Below are 24,687 nucleotides of genomic sequence, written 5' to 3' on the forward strand. Positions count from 1 at the left end.
TCGTTTCCTTCTGATCAATTGACGATTTCCCTTGAAGGCTGACGTGCCTGGAAGGATGATAGGCTTGGAGCAGCATGATGGGTGACACACTCTCCTCTGACTTCTTGAAGGACACCGGGTTTGGTGTGTGCCATTTTAGTAACGACTTTTGTTGGTGGGGGTGCTGTGAGTGACACGTTTAGAAACTTAACATAAATTATTTGTCCTATAAATGTGAAAACAGCAGACGTCATGCTATTAACACTCTAAAATTTGTGGAGGAAGTAAATATTTAACAAACCACATTGAAGCCTCTGGCTTTCACCAAAAAGGCTGATTTACTGTAGACCACTTTAAATGACTTGAGTCACTCTTGTAAATTGACCATATCTTTGGAATCCAAAGTTGCTGATCATACTAGGTACGTTGATGAACCTTTTTAAAAAACAAAAGCAAAAAAACAGTGCCAGGTATTTCCTTTTGCCCTAAAATCGTGACAGTGGTATCCAAAACAGATTCTGTAATGCAGAAGGTACAAATAAGACTTCTTGCCTTTAAAAATCCTTTCTGGCATTGTTTGCGTGAAGCACAAACACTCGACTCCTGCCATGGACCGGTCTGGACCGGGATAACCAGCGGGCACCAAAAAGCCTTTTGCTAGTTGTAATGTCTAAAAAGTTTGACTCTAAATTTTGGCCCTGGTTCCGCTGTCCCACCTTCACAACAGCATGAATGTTCAATCTTGCAATAAGATATCTGAGAATAATCTAATTTTATGCAATCCAATAATCTAATTTTATGTAATCCCAGATTTAAGACATTGGATATTGGGAGATATTTAAAGTCTTTTGCAGGATTTCACCAGCAGATGGAACAAAATACATGTTCAATGGCCGCTGTTTAAATCGGGACCATGTAAGGTTATTATATAATCAGTATAGAAACACCAAACTACCATGCTAAACAATGTGTTCACCTACATAATATTGGGTTTAATAAATTATAGATGCCCCACAATTTTTTTGTACTACAGAGATATGCCGAGCACTGTAAATATGTGCCACAAAAGAACATACAGTTAGTGTATTGTGTATACGATGGCGTTGTGTACAACTTTGCCCAGTTACATGATCTTTGGACCTGGCAAAGAGCCCATGGTAAGACGCCAAAGACAATGTGCGTTTTCAACAACTCGTCCAACATGACAACAAGCCAATGAAATGCTTGCAGAGTCAGGGCGCACACAAACAGTCTCATGATTTTTTTTAGGAGTGGAAGCAGCTTCTGGCGGGTAATCCACTGGAGTCAGGTGGCGTGCAACAAATGGAGGGAGGGTTGGAGCTGTCGCAGAGCGGTCAATAACAACCGTGCAGTAGGGGGAGGTGAGACCGAGGACTGAGCTTTAGTTCTTCTGATCCTACTCAGAGCAGCTCTTCTATGCCTCATCTGGTGTTATTGCTTAGTTCTCTCAAACAAAATGTCCGCCTGTGTTGTCCCGTTCTTTAAAAGCAAGGTGTGCTCCCATATCAAGCCGTCACAAACCAACAGGTCCATTGCAACGGAGAGGCCTTACAAAGTTGACCAAGCGAAGAATGTTGACTTGACCCATGGAAAGAAGACCCTGCATTGGGCCTGGTCCAGCTTTCCATTTTTTCCTACTTCTTTGACCTACTTTCCTTGCAACATGAACCTTCCAGAGGAGCTCAGGAGAAGCCAAACCTCAGGTTCTCAGCGGCTGCTCGACTGGCGGTGACTGTCAGGAAGACTGCATGAGACCTGTGAGGCGCTTGGAAGCCAGTGTTTTTCCCTGCAAAACCAAGACAAAAGGAAACACTGTGGTTAGCAAGTTCTCTGTCCTTTCAAGACCCAAAAGAGGATTTAGCAACCTGATCATTTAAAGACCAATACCCAGCCATTTAACTACAGAATTGTTGAGCCCCACTCTTGCTCTTCTTTGTCACCAGTCAGAAGATGTCCCTCTTGGAGCACAGATATTTATCTGAACAGTAAAACGAGCAAAGAAATCCCCCATTTCATCAGTTTACTTGCAATCACTATAAATGTTAACCCCTGATTACCCATCCCTTGGCAACATTTCCAGCGTTCACTGCAGAGAGAAGGCAAGGATTGAAGACAAACTAACATTTTATTGCCACTCCCATGGCAACGGTGTCATAGTGATGCTTCTAATGGCAATCAGGCACTTCCTTGCTCGTGTTGCCAGAGATGATTGGCTATCAAGGGCCTTATTTACAGTTTGGCAGATGGGGATACTCCATCCCAAATGTGAAGCATATCCCGGCCGCTATATTACAATTTAATTATGTCCTATGGACATTGTAATTCGGCGGATGGGATATCCGTCACTTTTGTGATGGAGTAACCTGTCCGTCAAACTCTAAATCAGGCCCCTAGTCTTACCTCAAGGCAGCAGCCATGGGTGCTACCAGTCCCGAATTTGGCCAGATTCTAAAACATTCCACATTTGGAGAAAAACCTTTTGTGAAATTTTTCTGACAGTGCCAACAGAGATGCTCCAACTGATTCAATGTGATACTGTGACCGAATCATGGGGCCACAAGTTCTTCCGGACATCACTGTCTACCCATAGATAATGGAAAGTGTAGTACTAGGGCCTGACAAGTGCTAACATGTTTTTTCATACACACAAAATGCCACATAGTGGAACAGTGACTTCATGTGTGCTAAATTGTAGGCACTACTTGATGTCATGTGAAAGCTTTAATATTAGGTCAATAGCTCAATATGAAACCTGCAACCACCCGCCATCTGCCAGGGTCCCGGTATCAATTATATGAATATTAGGTAACTTATAGCGAAAACTGTCTGGTGAATATTTTATACATATCCACTAATATGTCATCTGGTTCTAATGCTTTCCCAGTTACACTTTCCTATAAGCAGCACATAAACCTTGCACTGATATTGTCCCTTTTAATAGATGTCAAACATGGGAGGGTTATGTCATTCAAGTTCTCCTGGATTTCTTTACTAGACCATCCCGCTCTTTATCCTTACACACCTTACAAAAGAAATGTTGCCCCTTAACACGCTCACTTGCAACAACTACGTTGGTTTCTAGATTGGAAATCCAGGTAATCTCTTTTTTTTTTTCTTAGCTTTGACCTGCGGTACTAACACTGAGCCACATTTTTCATCCTACTGAGACCTTCTCAGCCTTATTTCCCTTGAACCTTTGATCACGTTTCTGAATTGCAAAGGTACTGAGATATCTTTTCACTTAATTTTGTCTGTGAGCTGCAGAGGGACCACCTATATTTTCAGAAGCAACTGTCCAGCTGTCCAGGCCTGGTTCAGAACTTTTAGATGAACCCCTCCTAAATTGGGAGCACATTAAATTAAATAAATATATGCATCTTAGAGACTGAGTACAGCAGGAGCCCAAACCACACAGTAGTTTCTAGCTGACGGTCCAGAACTTAGTGCCTGATTCAGATATTAGCGAGCAGGTTACTCCATTACAAGGGGGATGGATATCCTGTCCTCTGAAATCTAAATCCCATAGGACATAATGCAATTTAGATTTTGGTGGCCAGCATATTATTCACTGTAGTGAAGGAGTAACCCGTCCACCAACATTCTAATCAGGTACTTAGTCAGCTGTTATCCTAAGCCTAACAACAGTAGCCAAATGGTCTGACAAATACCAGAATTATGTTTCCTGTCAAACTCTGTAAAATAATGCCTTAGCCAATTAAAAATAAACAGCTCTGCAAGCTTGTCAATGGCCATGTGAAAAAAACTTAAAATCTGCCCTTTTTAATCAGATCACTCATCACCAAGACCTAGAACCTGGTAGAGGGACGCAATTCATTTTCTACGTTTCTGCAGGCAGGATTTAGCTTTCTCTGCAGAAGTGTCCATTTGAAGATTGGTAAAACATTTGAAATCTCAAGGAGGAGCCATAATCTCAATTTGGACTATAATTATTAGCAAGAGTAAATTGCAAGGTGAAAGCACAAACTGATATCACCAACTCTGATTTCCTGGATTTAAGCAGAGCCACACCCCTTGTCCCAGAGTTCTGTGAAGAGACACTTTCTCACACCACCCAGCTCTCTTGTAGGTTTGATTAATTGCCTTGTAAATGTGTTTCGCAAAGTCACACCATATTATTGTGTGATGCCTTAACGCATTCGCACCCCACCCTCTGCTTCCTAGGCCTCCTCAACCTGCTCTCATACCAAGGAACAAACACTAGCTCAAACTTTTAGCTTGCTGCTAACGGAGGAATTTCAAGAACACTTTCTACACAAACTATGTGGAACTTTCATAAAGCATAACATTTATTCCAAACAATAACCTCCCTAGCCCAACTTTTATGACTAATTTGCATCCTCTCTTTTTTTATTCCTATCACCGTCTAGTTATCCTAACCGTGAACATAAATATGAACCCTCTTCTCTTTCTCCCCACAAGGTTCTTGCAGCCTGAGGATTTTCCCCACTAAGAGGAAAACAAGCCCCCATGTATTTATTTATTATTTATTTATTTAGCAGTTTTATATAGCGTGAACAAGACCAAGCGGTGTCAAAGCCCTTTATGTTAAAGGAGGGTAAGGATTTACAGAGGATAATGAGGGGCACAAGGACTGAGGAGTGCTGTTGTGTCAAAGTGACAAGTAGATGATGAGCAGGTATGCAAGGAGTGTAAACAACCAGGTAAACATAAACAATATGTATTGGCAAAGGATATAGATCAAATGATCCTTGACTTAGTTGTGGATGGAGTTTTGCATATTGATTAGCCAGATTCATGATACATTATAAGTGATGTGCAGCTAAGGGATCCTGATTTTGTTATTAATGTTGAAGGAGGCCTTGAACTGGGTGGTTAGAAATATCTCTTATCCCAGGTAGAGGTGTTGCCTGAAAATCTGTGTTTCAGTTCCACTTTTAATAGTTTATTTATTGTGATACTTTGATATTCAGGGGATAGACTTCTACAGTCTAGGGAGACTTCTGGAGAAAGAGTACTTAGGATTTAGATTTGTTCATACCTGGGATCTCAATCACAAGGTTATCTGTACTTCTCAGCTGATGTTGTCCATCTGAGACTGGAAGTTTTCTCAGCGGGCTCTCATGAACTGCCTTATGGGTGTTAAAACCTAGTTTGAAAGTAGTCCTTACTTTGATAGGGAGCCAGTTTAATGTGAGAAAGACAGGGGATATATGATTGAACTTTCAAGTACCTGTAACTCATTTGGAAGCCGCATGGAGGATTGCTTTTATGGGCATCAGGTACATTTTTGGAATCCCTACTAGTAAGGAGTTCCTGTATCCCAGTAAAGACAGGACCAATGTCTGGACCATATATTTGAAATCCGGCTCTGAGATGACTTGATTGATACTTTTTATTTTTCCAAGCAAGATTTGGGTGCCTTTTACAGTATTATTGATGTGTGCTTCATGGTTTAGGTGTCTGTCGAGAACGAAGCTTAATTATTTTGCAGTCAACAATGGTTGAGTAATTTTTAAGAGGTGAGATCTGTTTGAGCCAGTTTTTGACAAGGTAGGCAGGACATAGAATAATAATAAGCTCTGTTTTTGACGGCTTGAGTTTCATCTGGTGCATTGACATCAGTGTTTTTATTCAGTTGAGGATTTGGGCTACCAGCTATATATTTTATGTCAACTTTGCCTAATACATCGCTAAGCATACATTGGAGAAGCCCATCAAGCAGTCTAGGAGTGTGGGAGCGGACACAGGTTTCTTTCATCTAGAATGGGCAAGACATCATTCAGAATGTCAGGGTTGTCTTCTCTGTGCTGCAGCCTCTTTTAATGGCAGATATCCTGCAACTCATTATCCTTCAGGAAGAATTTGAGATGCTTTTCTGCCTAGCTTTCTAGGACTTAGGTATAAGTAAAAATGGCAGATTTGACACAGATAGTAGTTAATGAGATGGTTTGGGTCTACTCATTTTTGAAGAAGTCAGACTTGCCCTACTTAAACAAATCTGGGAATGTTCCCTCAGTTAAGGAAGTGTTAATGATGTCCAACCAGGTTTGGTCAACACTGGGTTGAAGTCTTTCAGGAGGGTGGGTGAGATAGGATAAGTGGTGTGAGAGGAAGGCTTGGTTCTTGTGGTTGTTTTAGTCATTTCCTTCCATTTGATTTCTTTGAAGGTACACCAGCTCTGGGCTCTGGTTTGACGTCTTGTTCCATTGACTTGTCTGTGATGGACAGTTCGATTTTTTTGATCTACTTTACAAAGATGTTGGAGAATTCCTCCCATTTTTCATTTCATGTGTGTGCAATCCCTCGTTGTGTTATTTGGATAGATTTTTTTTTACAAATTCAAACAATTTCTTTGGTCGGTTTCTTGCTTGGTTGAGTTCCCTTCTTATAAAAGAGGATTTTGATGTAATCCCAGGTTTATTAATGGTAGAATTCCTGGATTGCGTCAAAATGGTAGACCTTCCCAACAGAGGCGTAACAAGGAGAAATATCTTCATTTCAACTCTTTTTTTCCCTCTTTCTATGTGTACTGCATTCTGAAGCACACTGAAAAAGAGAAAAATGCCTAAAGGATTGTTTTTGTGCAGGAAAGAATCCCTTCCTGTGCAAAAACAATCCAGCCTGTAGCTCAGGCACACTTGCACCATGGCACAAGGGTGCCTACGTGCGCTCTAGGCAGCACTGGGTGCACCAGTGCAGGAAGAGTGCAGGAATCCTTCATATCGTAGTAGATATGGAACATACCTGCCCTCGCCCTGCCACACAGCACGGCACAGGGAAGCAAGTTGCCTTGTTGCATTGCATTGCATGACGTTTTGGTAAATCTGGTCTTAAGAGTCCTTCTTGTAGTCCCGGTGTATTTTAAAGTATCCTAGAAAATTGCTGTGGTCATATTTCATCGTAATATCTGTAATGAGTTCAATCTTGAGAGCACAGAGAGGGATTGGTGCTACTCTTGATATAACTTTCTGTTCTCAGAACAAGTACCAACCTGAGGCCAAACTGCTTGTTCTTGTCCTGTGGCAGCAGCATGGACAGGATGCTCATGCTAAATTTCTTAGTCTATTAATGGTGCAGGAATACATCCAATTAATTGACCAAAATGACTGACTCCCCGAGGGGGACCACCTTATCGCACTCCGGCTTTCAACCTATGGTGATGGCACTTCATATGGAAAGTGATGTTGGCTTTGGGCTTTGTTCCGTGTTCACGGAATTATGGCAATATGTTCTGGTACTTCTTTTGCAGTGGCAGGAGGCTGCATCTGTATTCCAAGTGAGCAGAAGGGCAAGACAGGGATGTCCCCTATTCCTGTTACTATTCAATATCTGTAAAGAAACTCTTACCCATTCCCTGACTTAACAAATGGATGGGCAACATGACATTGTAGGTAGATGATTTCTATTGTCTTTGCTTGAGATGTAGGTAAAGCTGTCACTGGATTGTCATAAGGGTTGGAAAAGCCCTTATCTATAAAGTAAATAAACTTGAGTCATAAAAAAGTATAAAAATATGCAAGGTAATTTACACATGCGCTTGAGCATACTTTTACATTTGCCTTTAAAATTCGTAAAACAATTCCAGTAGTACCCCTGGAAGCTGAGGCCAGCACACATTTCCAGACACACTAATGGAAATGTTATGTAACATTTTACAGACTTGTCACTTCCCCAGTGCATAGCTGAACATACTATCAATAAGCATTGTTGATGGGCAAATGCATGTTTTTATTTTCTTCTCTGTAGGAAAATACTTGTTTCCTTTGGTCAAGCCCCTTCTCCGCACCACCACCCAGAATGGGACCGATCCATTCCCCATCCTACCCTGGAAGATGAGTTGCTGCTTTGCTGAAGTAAAACATGTTGGAAAAGTAAAAGACAGGGAGTTGTGAATGGCCACAAACTCACAAATCTGTGGGCGTTCGTATACTGACAAAGCAAACCATGCTTTGTTCTGCATACTCCTCACCCCAAGTGCAGGATTTACTACTCCTTAATTCTACACACTTGTGGTGGGAAATTAGTTACACAGTAGTAAAACCATTTATGCCTCACAGGTATCCTTTTGTGAATAGCTGTCTAGTGTACACGGAGTCACTTATGGCTATAAAAGGGTGTTTATGGTCTTGTGTGGAGAATTATTCAGTGAACCATGTTGGTGGATGCTGTCCTTCAGGGGCTTCAGGGGTAGGAAGCTGAGAGCACAGAGATCAAATGATTATTCATTTTATTTTACATTTGGATTATGGAAAGTGATGCTTCCACTTTATAGAAATCACTTGAGGAGGGGAATTAAAGAGAGGTAGATAGTTACCAAAGAGTCACTGCTTGCAGAAGATAGTCAATAACTCATCTGGGGGATGGCATCTTCTTTAGAAATCTCTTCTCTTTGTGTGTAATTGAATGACCTCAAAGCCTTGGAGTGGGTGAACCATGACACCTCACAGTGGCATTGAAGTGGTCCTAAATATTTGACCAATAGTCAATAACAGTCGGAAGCAAAACATCAGGCAAATCACACAGTGGAAAGGAATCTAACTGCAGGCCTGAATAAAGAGTGAGATTTCAAGCTCCTTCTGAATTTCAGGAGGTAATTTTCAAGTATTAGTGAGAACGGTGAGGAGTTCGTCGGCGATGAAGGTTTAACTTGACAAGATATTTCACAGAATCTCTTATGTCTGCCTAGTATTGCAGTATCCCTTTACTGCAGTTTACACTGATACCCCTGGACCACCTGATAACCCTGCGGAAGATATGATTATGATAGAAGACAAGTGGAGGGGTTAGACATGCAGGACCACAGCCGGACTGGTGAAATGCAACAAGTGCTCTTGGGAAAGAGGAGTTGGGTGGATGATGGACAGAACAGATCCAACATAATGGAGTGGGTCAGTAGTTCTTGAGAGGAAGTGGCTGGTGGAGGTAAGGTTGGGGTGTGGCTGGGTGGAAGAACGGAAACAGTGGCAGGCAGAGGAGGGAGCAAAAAAGGTTGAGGAGTTGAAGGGATAGAGTGACAACAAAGAGAAAATGGGATGGAAGTGGTTGCTGCTTGGATTGAGCTGACAAAGTGTGAAAAGATCAGGGTTAGAACAGGGGGAGTTGGGCCGGCTGAGGCAAAGCTTGGAAACAGACAAGTATTGTGCTGAGAATCGGACCAGTGTCGGGAGGAAAGGGTAGTGGAGAGACTGAGTGAGGTTGCACTGGGTAGTATAGTTCGATAAAGAGAGTGAAATGAGCTAAGTGTGTGAGTGGAAGTGAATGGGGTAGAGGAATAAAAATTAACAAATCGAAGATAGCTAGTGCTTATGATAGGCAGGTGTATGTTTATACCCTATGTGCATTACTGGTAAATAGTATATTTGAGAAACGTAAGCAAATAAGACAAGAGAAGTTCACCACAACTAGAACTACTGTGTTGCAAAGGGCGAAATGTCACCGATAACAATTCAGTTTTGCAAAGATACACTAGAATTCAAGTGACAATGTACTGTGATACACTAGAAATCAAGTGAAAATGTACTGGGATACACTAGAATTCAAGTGACAATGTCAATGGATACACTAGAGTTAAAGTGACAATGTACTGGGATACACTAGAATTCAAGTGACAATGTACTGGGATACACTAGAAATCAAGTGACAATGTACCGTGATACACTAGAATTCAAGTGACAATGTACTGGGATTCACTAGAATTCAAGTAACAATGTACCGTGATACACTAGAAATCAAGTGACAATGTACTGGGATCCATTAGAATTCAAGTGACAATGTACCGTGATACACTAGAAATCAAGTGACAATGTACTGGGATACACTAGCATTCAAGTGACAATGTACTGTGATACACTAGAAATCAAGTGACAATGTACTGGGATACACTAGCATTCAAGTGACAATGTACTGTGATACACTAGAAATCAAGTGACAATGTACTGGGATACTCTAGAAATCAAGTGACAATGTACTGGGATACACTAGCATTCAAGTGACAATGTACTGGGATACACTAGAATTCAAGTGACAATGTACTGGGATACACTAGAAATCAAGTGACAATGTACCGTGATACACTAGAATTCAAGTGACAATGTACTGGGATTCACTAGAATTCAAGTGACAATGTACCGCGATACACTAGAAATCAAGTGACAATGTACTGGGATACACTAGAATTCAAGTGACAATGTACCGCGATACACTAGAAATCAAGTGACAATGTACTGGGATACACTAGCATTCAAGTGACAATGTACTGTGATACACTAGAAATCAAGTGACAATGTACTGGGATACACTAGAATTCAAGTGACAATGTAATGTGATACACTAGAAATCAAGTGACAATGTACTGGGATACACTAGAATTCAAGTGACAATGTACTGGGATACACTAGAATTAAAGTGGAGAAGTGTGGCTCAATGGTTAGAGCGGCAGACCCTGAAGCAGAAATCTGGCTCAAGACCAGGGTTCAAGTCCCGCTTCGGCAGGTCTTGGGCTTAATTCCCCTTGACCAGATATTTCTCGCCTCGGTGCCTAATCTAATTCATGGGTCCCACTCTGCAACTCTGGGCAATAGCTTGCTTAATCTCCACAACGGCCCCAACAGCGCTTGGATGCCTGGCTTCACCCTGGGGGTGCTCAGGAGTGGGTGCCTCACAGGGAAAAGCCAGGAGGGGTTCCACAGCGGTATGTGTTCAGCGCCTCGATACCTTAGGGTCGGAGTGCGCTTTACAAGTACGAATTTACATTTACATTTAAAGTGACAATGTACTGGGATACACTAGAAATCAAGTGACAATGTACTGGGATACACTAGCATTCAAGTGACAATGTACTGTGATACACTAGAAATCAAGTGACAATGTACTGGGATACACTAGAATTCAAGTGACAATGTACTGTGATACACTAGAAATCAAGTGACAATGTTCTGAGATATACTAGAAATCAAGTGACCATGTACTGGGATACACTAGAGTTCAAGTTACAATGTACTGTGTAACATTTCTTTAGTATTCTTTAAATATCATGAAAACTATATGACACAGAGCCATGTTGGCATGTCGTGTCACAAAATCCAACTATTTTGTAGTGTGTGCAACATTTTAGTAATATCTTAGAATGCTTAAGGCTAACGAACATGATAGTATGGCATATGGTGGCCGGAAGTGGGCTCCGCCACTCGCTGTTTTGTGAACTGGGACTTACTTCTCATCTTCAGACATTGATTGAAAAAGAGGAAGAAATGCCGAAAAGGGACTAAGTAAGAGGAAGGGAAAGATTAGAAAACAGGGACAAAGGGCGAAATCAGGGATGAAAAAGAACCAATAAGACTGAGATAAGGAGACCGGAGGTGTAGGGTGGTGGAAGAATAAGTTGTGGGTAGAATCAACACTAGCCACCCTTGGCGTCCGGCAACCCCAGCATTCAGTGGAAAAACTTTGAGCTTCTGAAATTATTTTCTAACAAATAAACCTCTGAGAAAAGGATTAAGGGTCTGATTTAGAGGTTGGCAGTCAGACTGCATTACATTAGTGTGGGGCAGACCCTACCTCAACCGCCCTGATGTACTATTGCCCTTCAGAATTAAAGATGACCGCCCTCCTGCCTCATGGTTATTTCTGTACAATGAAGGGCACCTCTGTCACGGTGGTTCCTTTCAATGGACAAAACGTTTGTTGGATGGCCACCGTCGGTTTGATGGCAGTCCACCAAACCGTTGACATTTTTTTCCCAAAAGCTAATGACAACCACAACAAGTTAAAAGTCATCTTTTGACAACAGCGCCCATGAGCTAAAATAAAAAATAAACATGAGTGGAAACTGAGAAAAAGTGACTTAACAAAATAAAATAAAGTTAACTTTAAAAAATAAAACTTTGCAATTTTGTTGTCCTGCTGGGCATGTTTTTGCCAGTCACGAGCCTTCTGTTTCCAGGGCACTGGAAGTTAGAACATTATAGTACCTCAATCACGTTGGGAGCAGCTAATGGCACTCATTAAGTTGAAATCAATTAGTGCTTGATCCCTGCTCCACACAGAGGAACGGAAATTATGCCAGACATGCCTGGCCAAATTACAAAGCTGTAAAGAAGAGTGCCACGCAAACCAACAAATGGTGAGTGACAGACGGGCTCCAAGCCCTCTACCGAATACAACAGTGTCACACATGTGAGACGCATGCAAAAGTGCATGCACTCGCAGGCTCGACCCTAAAAACTAATTACCAGCACACTCAGAGTTCTCACCCAGTGTTTGGTGGTCATTACAGTTATTTTCTTGTCCCTCACCTCCAGATGTTTCCTGTTGATGACGGACAGGAACATAAAGACATTACACTGTTCACCCTAAATAGGGTAGGGGGTGGAATGTCCTTCCGCCACTGCCAACTACTTCTTTGTGCTGTTGGAGGAAGTATTCTGTTGGCAGAGCTAATCCCTAAATGGGGTGGGGGTACTGAGGGTTTAGCTGGCAAGGGACTGCATTGCATCTGCAATGAAGAACCCTGACGGACAAACACTAAACCAGGCCCTATGCTCCTGTATTTATATTTTTCCTGACTCAAAAGATGTGTATTTACACCACCAACACGAAAGGGGAAGACTGTTATTAGATCATGTTCTGAGGTAGTCTTAAAAGTGACAGATATGCTGCTGGCCTCAACCCAAGTGCCACTTTTAACAAGGTGGATGGGACTCCTGTCACATTTATGATGGAGTATCCCACCTGCCAAACTCTAAATACTGCCATTAATTCCTAATATTTCAAAGTCACATATTTGAAGGATTGCAGAATAGAGTTGTAGATGTTTTCTCAAGAAATGTCTTGTGAGGTCCCAGCAGAAACAGAAGTCAACCCACTTCCCATCTTTTACTTGTGCAAGTCTTGGTGGGACAGTTTTGAGATTGCCAACATCACATAGTACCAGTTGCAGCTGGCAACTATGAAAAGTGATGGGGTGGGGCAGGGGGAATAAAACCAAAAAAATAAAAAACTTTAAAAAAAAAAAAAAAAAAAACTTACCTGAACCTCACTACTGCCGCTTTCCACCGCACTGCAGGCTCCCAGCCTGACCTGCGTCAATCATGATGCTGTTCAGAGCAGCGTTATAACTGACTGGCGCTCCAAAGCAGACTGGGAGCCTGGGCTTGCTCTCTTCAACTCGTCAACACAGTGCCGCGTTGGAGGGAGCCCTTATGCGCATGTGTGTTTGGCCGGCCCGAGACGGCCGACTAAACATACATGCGCACTGAGGGGAGTGCTCTGTGCACTCCCTTCCATGGCCCCGCCCTTTAAAAATAAAACGATAATAAACCCAGTTTATTATTGTTTTATTTTTGAATGATTTGCAGCTCCTACTGCTGGTGTGGGACAACGCTTCTCCACCATAGTGGAGAAGCCGCCCCTGCGTAGTACTGACAGTAAATACGTAATGACCAGCTAATCCTGAAATTGAAAGGGAGACATATTTACCTTCAGCAGCCATCGATACATCCAACCTTGGAAACTGATGGGTGATTTATTAAAACAGAATTCTTATCATTTAATCATATAATACAAAACATTTGGAAGTATGAAAAGATCATTCTGCTGGTGAAGCTTTCAGAATGTGTCAATCTCTGAATTTTCAGGAAACTTTGAGCATAGTCATCTTTGCTGAATCTCGCCTGTATGCAAAATATCCTGTAAAGTCTTTCTTTTGCGAGAGATCACTCGCACAAAACATTTTTGAAGGGTATTTTCTACAAAGAAGATAAGTTCTTGTGGACCCTAACTTTATGGGATTTTTCACTTGTTATTTTTTTAAACATTGCCAACTTAGCAAAATTGGCAAAAATACCTATTTTTCTTTAAAAAGTCAAAAACTGGCAAAAGTCGTCCCTAAAGAAAAGGAAGTTTGGCATGGTCCCATTCAGTCAAGGATATTGTGACTGAACTGCCAGCAAAATTCCGAAATTAGTGGGTAACAATGTAATCCCAATATATTCCGAAATTAATGGGTAAAAATGTGATCCCAAAAAGTCCATCTGAGAAGCATGGTTCAAGAAGATTTATAATTATGCATTATGTGGAGTGATTCCTAAGTACAGGAATAGAAGACACAAGTGTTAAGTATATCATGTGGCATGGGATCCAGTGATAAGTGATAAGTAAATCATGTGGCATGGGATCCAGTGATAAGTGATAAGTAAATCATGTGGCATGGGATCCAGTGATAAGTGATAAGTAAATCATGTGGCATGGGATCCAGGAGAACATTTTTAACATCCCAAAAAGATTGAGCAGTAGACTTAATATAATTACATTGTATCTTTTTTTGTCTAATTTGTGAAATCAAAATAAACATGAATAAGAAGAGTTTAATATTATAAAACAAAATGTATCTTTATTATTATTATTGCGGAGGTACTATAATGTTTTACAACCTGGGGTTTTGTAAATTATTAACAAATCAGTGACTTCTTTGGCCATTTGCAGGATGGGTCACAGGATTTATACAAGATGTCGGCAGTAGAAAGAATGATAAGGGGAGAGGCAGCTCTCAGGATAAAGGGGCAATTGGCACTTCTTTTAGGCATGTGAGAGTATAGTCTTCAAACTCAGGGATGTGACTAGTCAGACCTGTTGAGAACTGATAGCCAAGTTATAGAAGGTGGTGTTTGCAGGTTTCCATGGGTACCTCAACATGGCAAACCTCAATTGCAGCACTTTCTTTTTTTATATAATCTTTATTGACATTTCAACAAGGAATATCTATATACAGTAAATATTGTAAAGTCAAATGCAGAATATTCCTCTCCCCCTCCCAACCCACCCGCGCTCTACCTGCGTTGTACCAGCCATAATTAACAGGGTGGAAAATTGGCTGTTAAGAACATTCAAGAATTTAAGCCTGCACTGTCAGAGAATGCAAGCATTTTCCATCATTTACAGTCTAGGGTCTTTGGCACCTAACATAACATTTGAGGCCGGGCGCCGTGGTATCCCATCACACTACACAGCGCACTATCATATTTTCCAAAACCCGGATACTGACAGTCTAGGGAGGCCCTAGTGTCTGGGGGAACAAGTAAGTCTGCCAGCATGGCAGCCCATGCCTGCAACTCAGTCTTACATCCTTCCTACATTTATGCATGCGCCCCTCCTCAGCCACTGACCATTCAGCCACATCTGTAATCCACACCCACAGGGGGGGGTAGGGAAGAGCCAATGAATGTCAATTTGTCGTATTGCCAGGACTAAACCTAGTACAAGAAATTTCCGCCTCAAGTCCTTTTTGTTTAGGGACAGGTAACAAACCCAGAAGACATTGCTTAGGGTCTCTGGGGACCACCCATCCTGTTGCTGTATGCAGCCAGTCTGTCACTGTCTGCCGATACGCATTTAATGGCCTACATCCCAATACTACATGCAGGAAGTCCGCTTATTCCTCAGAGCAACCGGGGCAAGCAGAGTTTTGTCCAGGGTATATCCTGTGTAAGGTAGCCTGGGTCAGGTATACTTGGTGAATGACATTATATTGACTCAATTTAAACCTCGTGTTAGTTGTGGTTTTTCGCACTGCTGCATGCACTTGAGTCCCACTCCCTCTTTGTAATTTGTTCTCCCAGCAAAAGCTTGCAATTTATCCTGTATCTAACGGTCTATGGGGAACATCTTCCCGGAGTGCCCAGTATGAAAAGATCAATCGCCTGCCACATTCAACAGTGTAGCTTGTGTACCAGACTCCTGGGGGGGCCTCGGGGAATGAGGGTCTTATGCCATGCGCAGTGGTCGCCAACTTGGCAAATTGCAAGAATTGCCCCTGACCGGTTTGAAAAGTCTCCATGACATCCTGTAGTGTTATGAATCTATTGTTTGGGTACATATCTCTGAGTGTAATACAGCCTTCAGTGCGCCAACGTTCCCTTGCCATTGACTGCTTTATTTGGAGGAAGGGCTGTAGGGACCATATAGACATGTCTGGTGCATGAGGGGCACTCTTGATCACTTGCCGATCTGCCCATTCCCACAACCTACAAAACTTGTCCAAGCACATAAGGAGTTGCTTCAGGGACTCAAACCCACAGCATGAGAAGCTCGAGGAGGGTGTGTGTCCCAATAGGTACCGCAAAGTAAGCATTTTTCCCGAGGTACCACCCTTCGTCAAGCCAGTGCACTGCATGTTGTAGTAGAGCTGCTAGATAATATATTTCCATATCAGGAAGTTCAAACCCCTTCAATGCCAAGGCCATCTCAGGGTGGACAAACCCACTCTCTTCCACCCAGATGCCCAAAGTAACTTACCAATAAGTTTGTTGAGTTTCAAAAAGTATCCCCTGGTAATGTCAAATAAATTACGTACAAGCAACGGGGCAAGACCACCATTTTAACTAGTGCCATCTTACCCATCAAGAACAAGTGTAGTATATTTCAAAATTTAATTGAGGGCCGAAGCTCATCCATAACTTTCCCCATATTCAGGGACAGAAGCGTCTCCGTTTGTCATGCAATTTGTATACCAAGATATCGTACACTCACTCTCTCCTAAGGGAGAGATAAATGAGGTAGCTGGCCCCTCTGGGCCTCTCCCAGAATGCACACAGGAAACAATTTAGATTTGGCATGAGTAACTTGGAGCCCAGATAACTCCCCGAACTCTGTCAATTTTGTGAGTAAGATGGGGACAGAGTACTCTGGTTGTCTCAAGAATACCAATGCATTATCCTCATATGGAGAGACCATGTGCGTGGTCTGCCCTATGGTCACTTACCATCCATGCATCACCAACCTCAGCCGAGTCGCCAGCAATTCAACCGCCAGAGCAAATAGTAACGGAGACAAGGGCCACCTCTGTCTGGTCCCCTTTGAAGCTGAAATTGGGGTGACACCTTTCTGCCAACCCTGACCGCCGCACTGGGTCCTTATAAAGCAGCTGCACCCATCTATTGCCCCCCTCGCCCAAGTACAAATTTGCGTAAAACCAGCCATAAATAGGTTCACGATAGTAAGTCAAAGGCTTGCTCCGCATCAAGGAGGGCCAAAGAGCATGGCTCCTCCCATAGTTCGGGTGCGTCCAGTGCCAAAGACAACTGTCTGAGGTTGCACAAGGTGTTTCTGTGAGGGATAAATCCGCACTGGTCCTCGTGCACCAATGCTCTCATGTGATCGAGTAAACTTGTGGGCAGAATTTTGCTGAGTATCTTAGCATCCATGTTAAGCACAGATAAGTGAAGATATGAAGAGACATCCCTATTGTTCCTATCAGGTTTAGGTATCATAACTATAATTGCCTCTTTCATTGAGTCCGGCAGACTCCCCCTGTAGGGCCTCCTGATACACCCCCAGCAAGTGGTCTGCTCGGAGGTTAGCTTTTTTTCTGTTAGAACACGGCTAGTAGCCCATCACCCCAAGGGCTTTAGAGGTTCGAAAGGCATTTATTGGTGACACAATTTCTTCTAAAAGAGACTTGTTTTCCTCTGTCAGACTATGCATCCATAAATCCGCCAGATATGCTGCCACATTAGCAGTGGGGGAAGTGCACGGTTGCGCATACACCCTCTGTAAGTGTTCACCAAAGACTTTGATCTAGCCCTGCTGTGAGTTCACCTCCCAACCTCTAGAATTCCTCACCACCAATACTAGTGCCTTCTGCACGTCAGTGCAGAGCAACATGGCCAACATTCTACTAGCCCTATCACCCTCCATATAAAGGTTCTGTCTGTACATAGTACGTACACATTTATCAAGTCTGTTCCATGTTTCCAAGAGTTCCCGCTTAACATCCTTCCATTCCCCCAATTCATGCGGGTACCCTACCAACTTGTCCTCCAGTACCTTCAGTTTTTTCTCATGCAGGTCTAACGTGTGTAAGCTGCATTTTTGCCCTATATGATGCCTTCATGCATTCCCCCTGAGTACAACCTTCATAGCATCCCACTCCGTAGCCCAAGCTTCAGTACTTTCCAGGTTTTCGTCAAAGTAATGATCTAATGTCTCAGAGACAGTCTGAGCAAATATGCGGTTAATTAGGGCTTCAGCTCTTATCCTCCAGAACGGGACATTCGGAATCCTCCTACTAGGTCTATAAGAGAACAAGAGTGGGGAATGATCTGATATGAGATGTCCACAATATCATGTGTCAGAACTCCAGTCACCAAACAGTAGTCTAGTTGACTTTATCTCCTAGTTGCCGGGGTTTTGCAGGAGAAGTAATGTTGCAAGGACTGCGCTCCCTCCATACGTCCCAGAGGTCAAGACCGTGCATTACCTCCCGTAGAGCCCCAGTCATTCCAGGTTTCGTGTCAGCCCGTGGGGGGTCATGGTCAAGCTCGCCATTGTGCGCACAATTAAGGTCTCTGGCCATAATTACCTCAGTGCTTAAATGAGCAGCCTCTGCCCTCATGAGCACCCCATAAAAGTCTGAATCATCAGTGTTAGGGGCGTAAACATTTATAATACACAGCTTCCTGGAATCCAGCCTACCAGACACTATGAGGTAGCAACTGTCGGAGTCCCCTACTATCCCCATGGGTGCAAAGGGGATACCAGGAGCTACCCACACCAACACCCCCATGGAATAACTAGAATAGGAAGTCACAAATATCTGACCTCTCCAGCGCTTATGAAGCTGTCCAATACAGTCTACCTATGTGTGTGTTTCAGGGAGGAGGGCAACTGTAATGCCATAGCGCTTAAAGTACATTCGTACCCTCCTCCGCTTAACTGGGTGATCAAGACCTCTTACATTCCAGGTTAAAAACTTCCAGCATTGATCCAGCTCACAATATGCATATACAGGTACATCCTCCACCCACCTTCTTCAATCCACCTGCAGTGTATGCTAGTTCCAAACATCCTCCCTGTTTTACAGCCAAGCACGGTAGAGCTCCCCAACTCACCCTCACGAAACTACCCAACAAAGACCCAATACATTGACCCCCCTTTCCCCAGGCAGTGTGTTCAAACAACAGAAGCCCAGTGTTACCAGGCTAAAACTCGGATCCCACCACCCCACCCATCCCAATGAGGCAAAGGCCTCTACCTCTACTTTGCACTTCACAGAGAGCCCAGCATCACGCTGGTGCGGCAAGGCTAAAGGCCTTCAAACCCCACCAATGGAACTGCAGCCCTCAATCTCTTCTAAATAAACAGCAGAGAGTATACCAGCTGCCTACGCAACCATACAATCATCTGTGAATCATAGAGCCATCACATTACTGTTCCAAGAGAATATAGTATGCAATAAAAACTGTAAAATGTGCTATGGCATCCCTCCCCCCTTCCTCTCCCCAAGACAACAAAGTGTGGACCTCCCTCTCACAATAGCAGCCACCCAATATCCAGTGTAAGCAGAAGTATACATTACAGTTCCATCCCCAGTAGGCCATATCAGTATGGGGAATCATCTGGGCCTCAAATCTCTCAAAACTTCTTGCAAGGCAGTAGCCTGCAGGCCCTTTAGCATTCTAGGCCTTCCAAACCCCAGGTCATCCTCCCTGAAACCAAAGTCGTCCATGGAAGCAACGCTTCTAAGTTCCTCGTCGGTGATGTCACTGAAGCTATCCCTGTCCCCACAATGCCAGCGGAAGGATTCCTCGGTGTCTGGTACACAGTTAAAGCCCTGAAGTTGCATTTTGTTTAGCTCCAATATGTGTCTTGGATTCAGCTGAGCTCCGCAACAAACTAGTTTTTCACTGAGGGGCCATTTTTGGGGGTCGAGGGTCTGGGCTGAGGGTGTACTCTGCTTCGCCCCACCCAGCACGTCTATCCAATTTTTGGCCACCTCGGGGGAGTCAAAAAATGTGTGCTTTTCTATTGTTTTGCACTCTGAGCTGTGCAGGAAACATCAAACTATATCTAAGGTCAAGGTCCCGCAGATGCTTTTTGGTAAAGATGAAACTTTTCCGGAGCTCTTGCACCTTTCGAGTATAATCCGTAATTATTATAAGATTACATCCCTCATACCTAAAAGGACCATGCACCCTAATATTTATAGGATAGAGTCACGGTCTCTGTAATCGATGAGCTTGGTGATGAGGGCTTGAGGCAGCACCCCCGGAATAGGTTCTGTCCCCAGAACACGGTGAACTCTTTCAACACTAAAAAAGTTTGATAATTTCTGGGGTTTTAAAATGGTGGTTGTTCACTCCTCTAGGAACATTTCTACAGACTGTCTCTCTGCCCGTTCTGGGAAGCCTCTGAAATGCAAATTGTTTCTCCGAGACAGCCCCTTCACATCCTCTATGTGGTCTTCCATACGAGTAGTAGCTGCACGGAGATCCACAACCGTCTTTTTCAATGGCTCCACTTCTTGTTGGAGTTTGTTGACATGTCCCTCAGCCACCGACACTCGTTCCAACATGTTTCTGAAGTCAGCTTGGAACAAGTCAACCTCTGTGACTACTGTGTCCATTTTTACAAACATTTCCTCCTTAAAGCTCGTAATGGCAGCCATAATGTCCGTCATCGTAGGGCAATTGTGGTCAACATGCGGACTCTGCTCTGCAACCTGCTCCGCCGTCGTACCCGGGGTCACTGGGTGCAAATAATTATCCATTTTGTTAGACTGCACCATACTCACGGGCTTATCTTTCACCATATTGCACCCCTAGGATGACCCAGGTCTTCATGACCAGATCAACAGCAGTGGTGTCTAGCAGCCACCCCCAACAAGCTCACCACTCTCACCAACCAGGAGAAATGTCACAATGGGGGCCCCACAACAGCAGTAACATGGACACTAAGCCGAAGGGGCAAGCAGAGCTGCTCCAGGGTACACCCTGGTTTGTGTGAGACAATGTCGATGGGATCCGATCCCCCACAGTGTCCAAGGCCACCTCAAGTTCTCACTTCTGTGCAGTTATGTAGGCCAGCGCCAGGCTCTGTCCTCATGGGGCAGCCCTTCCGTACTAAATGGGACACCTCCTCATCTCTTGCATAACTCCAGCTGTCCGAGACAGCATAATGGGCCCTTCCCCGGGGCACCTGAACCACCATTAAGGGTCACGTAGGTCCAATCAGGGGAGCAGGGCTGGGCCACTCTCGTCCGCTCCTCCACTGCAATCCCAGGATCGCAGGCTGGCAAGTTACTTCCAAGAACACAGGAGTGGAGGGGGGACCAGGGTGGGTCCACTGTTGCCGGCATCCAAGTCCAGGTAGCCCTCACCAGCTCCCCTGTCTAGCTGGCCCAACCCAGCACCGGACCAACCATTTCCTGCAGCATGCGTCATACCACAGGCCCCAGTGTGCGCAACAGGCCTCAGCCCATCTCATGTCCTCGGAGAGACCACGACAGGCTGCACAGCCTCATCAGGCCACACAGCGCGCAAGGGCGCGTCCTCCAAGTCGTTCACCACCGATACCCCCTTTGTGTCCTGACTGAGCCCAGACCTCTGCAGCACCTTCAAGGGGGTCCAGGAGCTTTCTTTGCGTATTCCAATGTTATCAGTCAATCCACTAGCCAGAGGCATTCTGTACAAATTAAATTGGGTAAATTGAACTATGTTTTGTACCTTAGATGGTGTATTCCTAATTATACCACAGCATCATGACAAACTGTTAGAATAATGATAATAAAACTAGGAGTAGGCAGAACTTGCAGAGTTTCACTCTAAAACTCTGCAAGATTCTGTGGAGTTTTGCGAGCGAGTGGAAATCGGCACTTTGTGCTGGCCATGCTGATTTTTAGAGCTGGGAGCTTGTTCTGCACTGAAAAATCAGCACAAATTCACCAAACGGCGTGCCAGAAAGTGCTGCTGCTTGGCCTGGTTTTGCTGCCACCTGAGTAGATTTTTTATTCAAGTGGCAGCTTTCCCGAATGTGAATTGTCATAACCGCCCTTGTTGTGAAAATCTCGCCGGGTGCCCCCTGAAGCCTGAAAATCGCAGTAGGGGATGCCAATTCCTGATGCCAACTTACCTTTGGCGAGCCACATGCGAGAAACAATTCTGCCACGTGGTGGTCGGCAGCAAATGGCTGGAAGTCCGCGTTATATGCATAACTCAGAGTGGCCAAAACTCTGCGAACTCCATTGGTGGAGCAGAATTTATTGCCCATCCCTAAATAACACTGCCATGTCTCCGGATTCAACCACATTGTTTTTATTGGTACCTACCTTAATGGGGTCCAAAGGGGCCGATGATGTGGGATTCTTATCATCATTGGAACCAGTGAAGATAAAAGTTGACCCCCAGAAAAAGGTACCCAGTACCCATTAAAGCCTGAAGATGAAGAAGAGATCTCCCTCTGTGATATTGGATTTGATCAGGTAATGGGGTTAAGTGCCTGTTGTTAGTTGATCAACACCCCACTTTTGCTGATATGCAAAGTGGGTAAGGCATATATAGATTTGTCCCAGACCTGCATGCGAACATTAATGTGATCACCCCTAGCTTCCCTGTGGTTTCCAACCCTGACACCATCATTTCCTGCATACCCCCAAACTCCCAAAGGTGTAAAGTATTAGATCTCTGTCCTGCCTTCTTTTCCACTCCCATACATCAAGAGAGTCAGTATCTCTTCTCATTCTCATTTTGAAGGTTCCAATTTTGTGTGAACGTCTACACTTCAGTTCAATATGCTGATGACTTACTGTTGGCATATGCTACTCTAGATCATCGCAAAAATGACTCAATTTACCTCCTCACAGGATTGGCTAATACAGGGCAAATGCCTTAAAGGAGACATTGCAGTTCTGCTTTCTGTGCTTATGATTTCTTGGTTATGAAATTTCTGCTGGTATGCGCCACCTGTCCGCTCATTAAGTTGAATTAATTCATAAGTTGCCCAGACCCATCACTGTCTCCCAGGTGCATACTTATTTAGGGATGGCTGGGTAGTGCAGACTGGTAATTGTAGGCTATGTCAAAATGGCAAAGCCTTCACAATATTACATCAGAAAGGACACCCCTGAGCCCCTGTAGTGATTTAAAGAAGCAGAGCATGAATTTATGAAAATCAAGCAATCATTGACTTCTGTGTCCACTTTGGGGTTCCCAGATTATGCAGAGCCTTTTACTTTGCATTGCCACGAACATAATGAATTTGCATTTGGTGTGTTACTTCAGAGCATCTGAAAAAACCTATGGCTTACTATTCCTTAATCCCAGACGCAGTTGGGACCGGGCTCCCCATGTTCACAATTGTTGGTGGCAACTGCATGTCCTATGGAAGCTTCTCGGAATATCATGCTGTGCTCTCCTGTAACAGCTGCTGTGCCACATTCTGTTGTCACACTCCTTCCCACTACAAAACACAGCATCTCTTTACAGCATAATTACTTCTGTATAAAATGATGCTGTAGTCTTCTTCTCAGATCGCCCTGACCCAATGCCTGATCCTGGAGCCTGCCCCTTTAATTGCCACACTTGAGGAGAGAGAACCCCACAATTGCTTGCTCACTACTACCCATTGACTCAACCTTGTGTTGATTTAACTGATGTGCGTACTTCTAACTGTGAACTGATATATTCTGTTGATTTATCAAGTCTCATAATAAATAATAACTGTATCCTGGTTGCTAGTTATACTGTGTGCACTGTGAATTGAATTGTGGAAAGTTTCTGCTTACCAAATGCAAGATATTCTCAAGCAAGGGAGCTTATTGCCACCACCAGAACCTGTTTACTAGCCAAAGAAAAACATGTTACTGTGTACTTGGGCTCAAAGTATGTGTTTGGAGTAACATATGTCTTTGGGTTCCTTTGTTTGCAAAGAGGGTTCTTCAAATCTGCTGGCCCCCCATTAAGAATGGCCAATATGTTTGCAATGTCTTGAATGCTCTGAAATTACCTATAACTACGGAGTCGGTAAAGTGTGCCGCACACCAGCATCCCCATGATATGATATCTCCAGGTGTAACACCCTGGCAGATTTAGCTGATAAAATTGCTGGCTTGTATGAAAATGCTGTTGTTGCTATGTATATTGTGAGAAATGACCTGTTTCTTATGGCAGGTTATGTTATATGCATTTGTAAAGCGCAATATCTCCTGTAAGGCTATCCTGACACCATCACTAAAATATTTGTCTCAATTGTGGGATTGAGCCTCTGAAATGTGATAAACAATACTGGATCAAATGGAAATGTGACAGAGACTCTGAAAAGGTCTTGAGAGACATCACTGGGTGTGTCATTGCACCAAAATGTCTAATCCCTAACCTCACATGGTTGTATCATGGAGCAGCCCAAGTTGGTATGTAAGACACGTCGCATGGCCCAGCAACCCATTGGTATACAACCTCCTTTTTCTCTATAGCCCAACACTATTGCCAATCCAGTGACCGCTGTTAATCCTACAATTCTGGAAAGGGTACTAACACCAACCCCACTGCTCACCCTCCATGTTGAGGCCCTTGAGATGGATTTTATCCAGATGTCAAAGTGTGCATCTCAAATATGTCTGAGTGGTAACGTGCATGTTTTCAGGTTCGGTGGAGGTGTACCCCTGTACTTGTACAGGTGCCATTACAGTAGCTAAGCCATTACTCAGAAATGTCGGCCCTTGGTTCAGATATGGAACAGATTCTCGAATGCCTGCAGAACACACGTCATCTCCTCGGTAGTAAGGAGGTATGCAAAACTTTAGGGATAGATCAGAATTTCCACTTTGCACCGCACCTAGAATCATCAGGAACAACAGTACTCTTACAAACAAAATAGCTAAAATGTGCTCAGAAACCCAATTTATATGGCCTAATGCTCTGTTGTTAGCATTATGGT

The 24,687-nt window shown here is 43.7% G+C and overlaps 1 protein-coding gene across 2 annotated transcripts in view; it reads right to left on the minus strand.

Moving 5' to 3' along the window:
- Nucleotides 1-950: 950 nt before the first annotated feature.
- Nucleotides 951-24,687, minus strand: part of RGS6 (regulator of G protein signaling 6) — a 964,496-nt gene continuing 940,759 nt past the window's right edge. For both annotated transcript variants that reach the window (XM_069208950.1, XM_069208949.1), the window contains one exon: nucleotides 951-1,786. In XM_069208950.1, coding sequence (XP_069065051.1) covers nucleotides 1,736-1,786 — 51 coding nt within the window. In that variant the 3' untranslated portion in view covers nucleotides 951-1,735. The remainder of the gene's footprint in view (nucleotides 1,787-24,687) is intronic.

Source organism: Pleurodeles waltl, chromosome 9 (assembly GCF_031143425.1).
Source record: "Pleurodeles waltl isolate 20211129_DDA chromosome 9, aPleWal1.hap1.20221129, whole genome shotgun sequence".
NCBI classification, from domain to species: Eukaryota; Metazoa; Chordata; class Amphibia; order Caudata; family Salamandridae; genus Pleurodeles; species Pleurodeles waltl.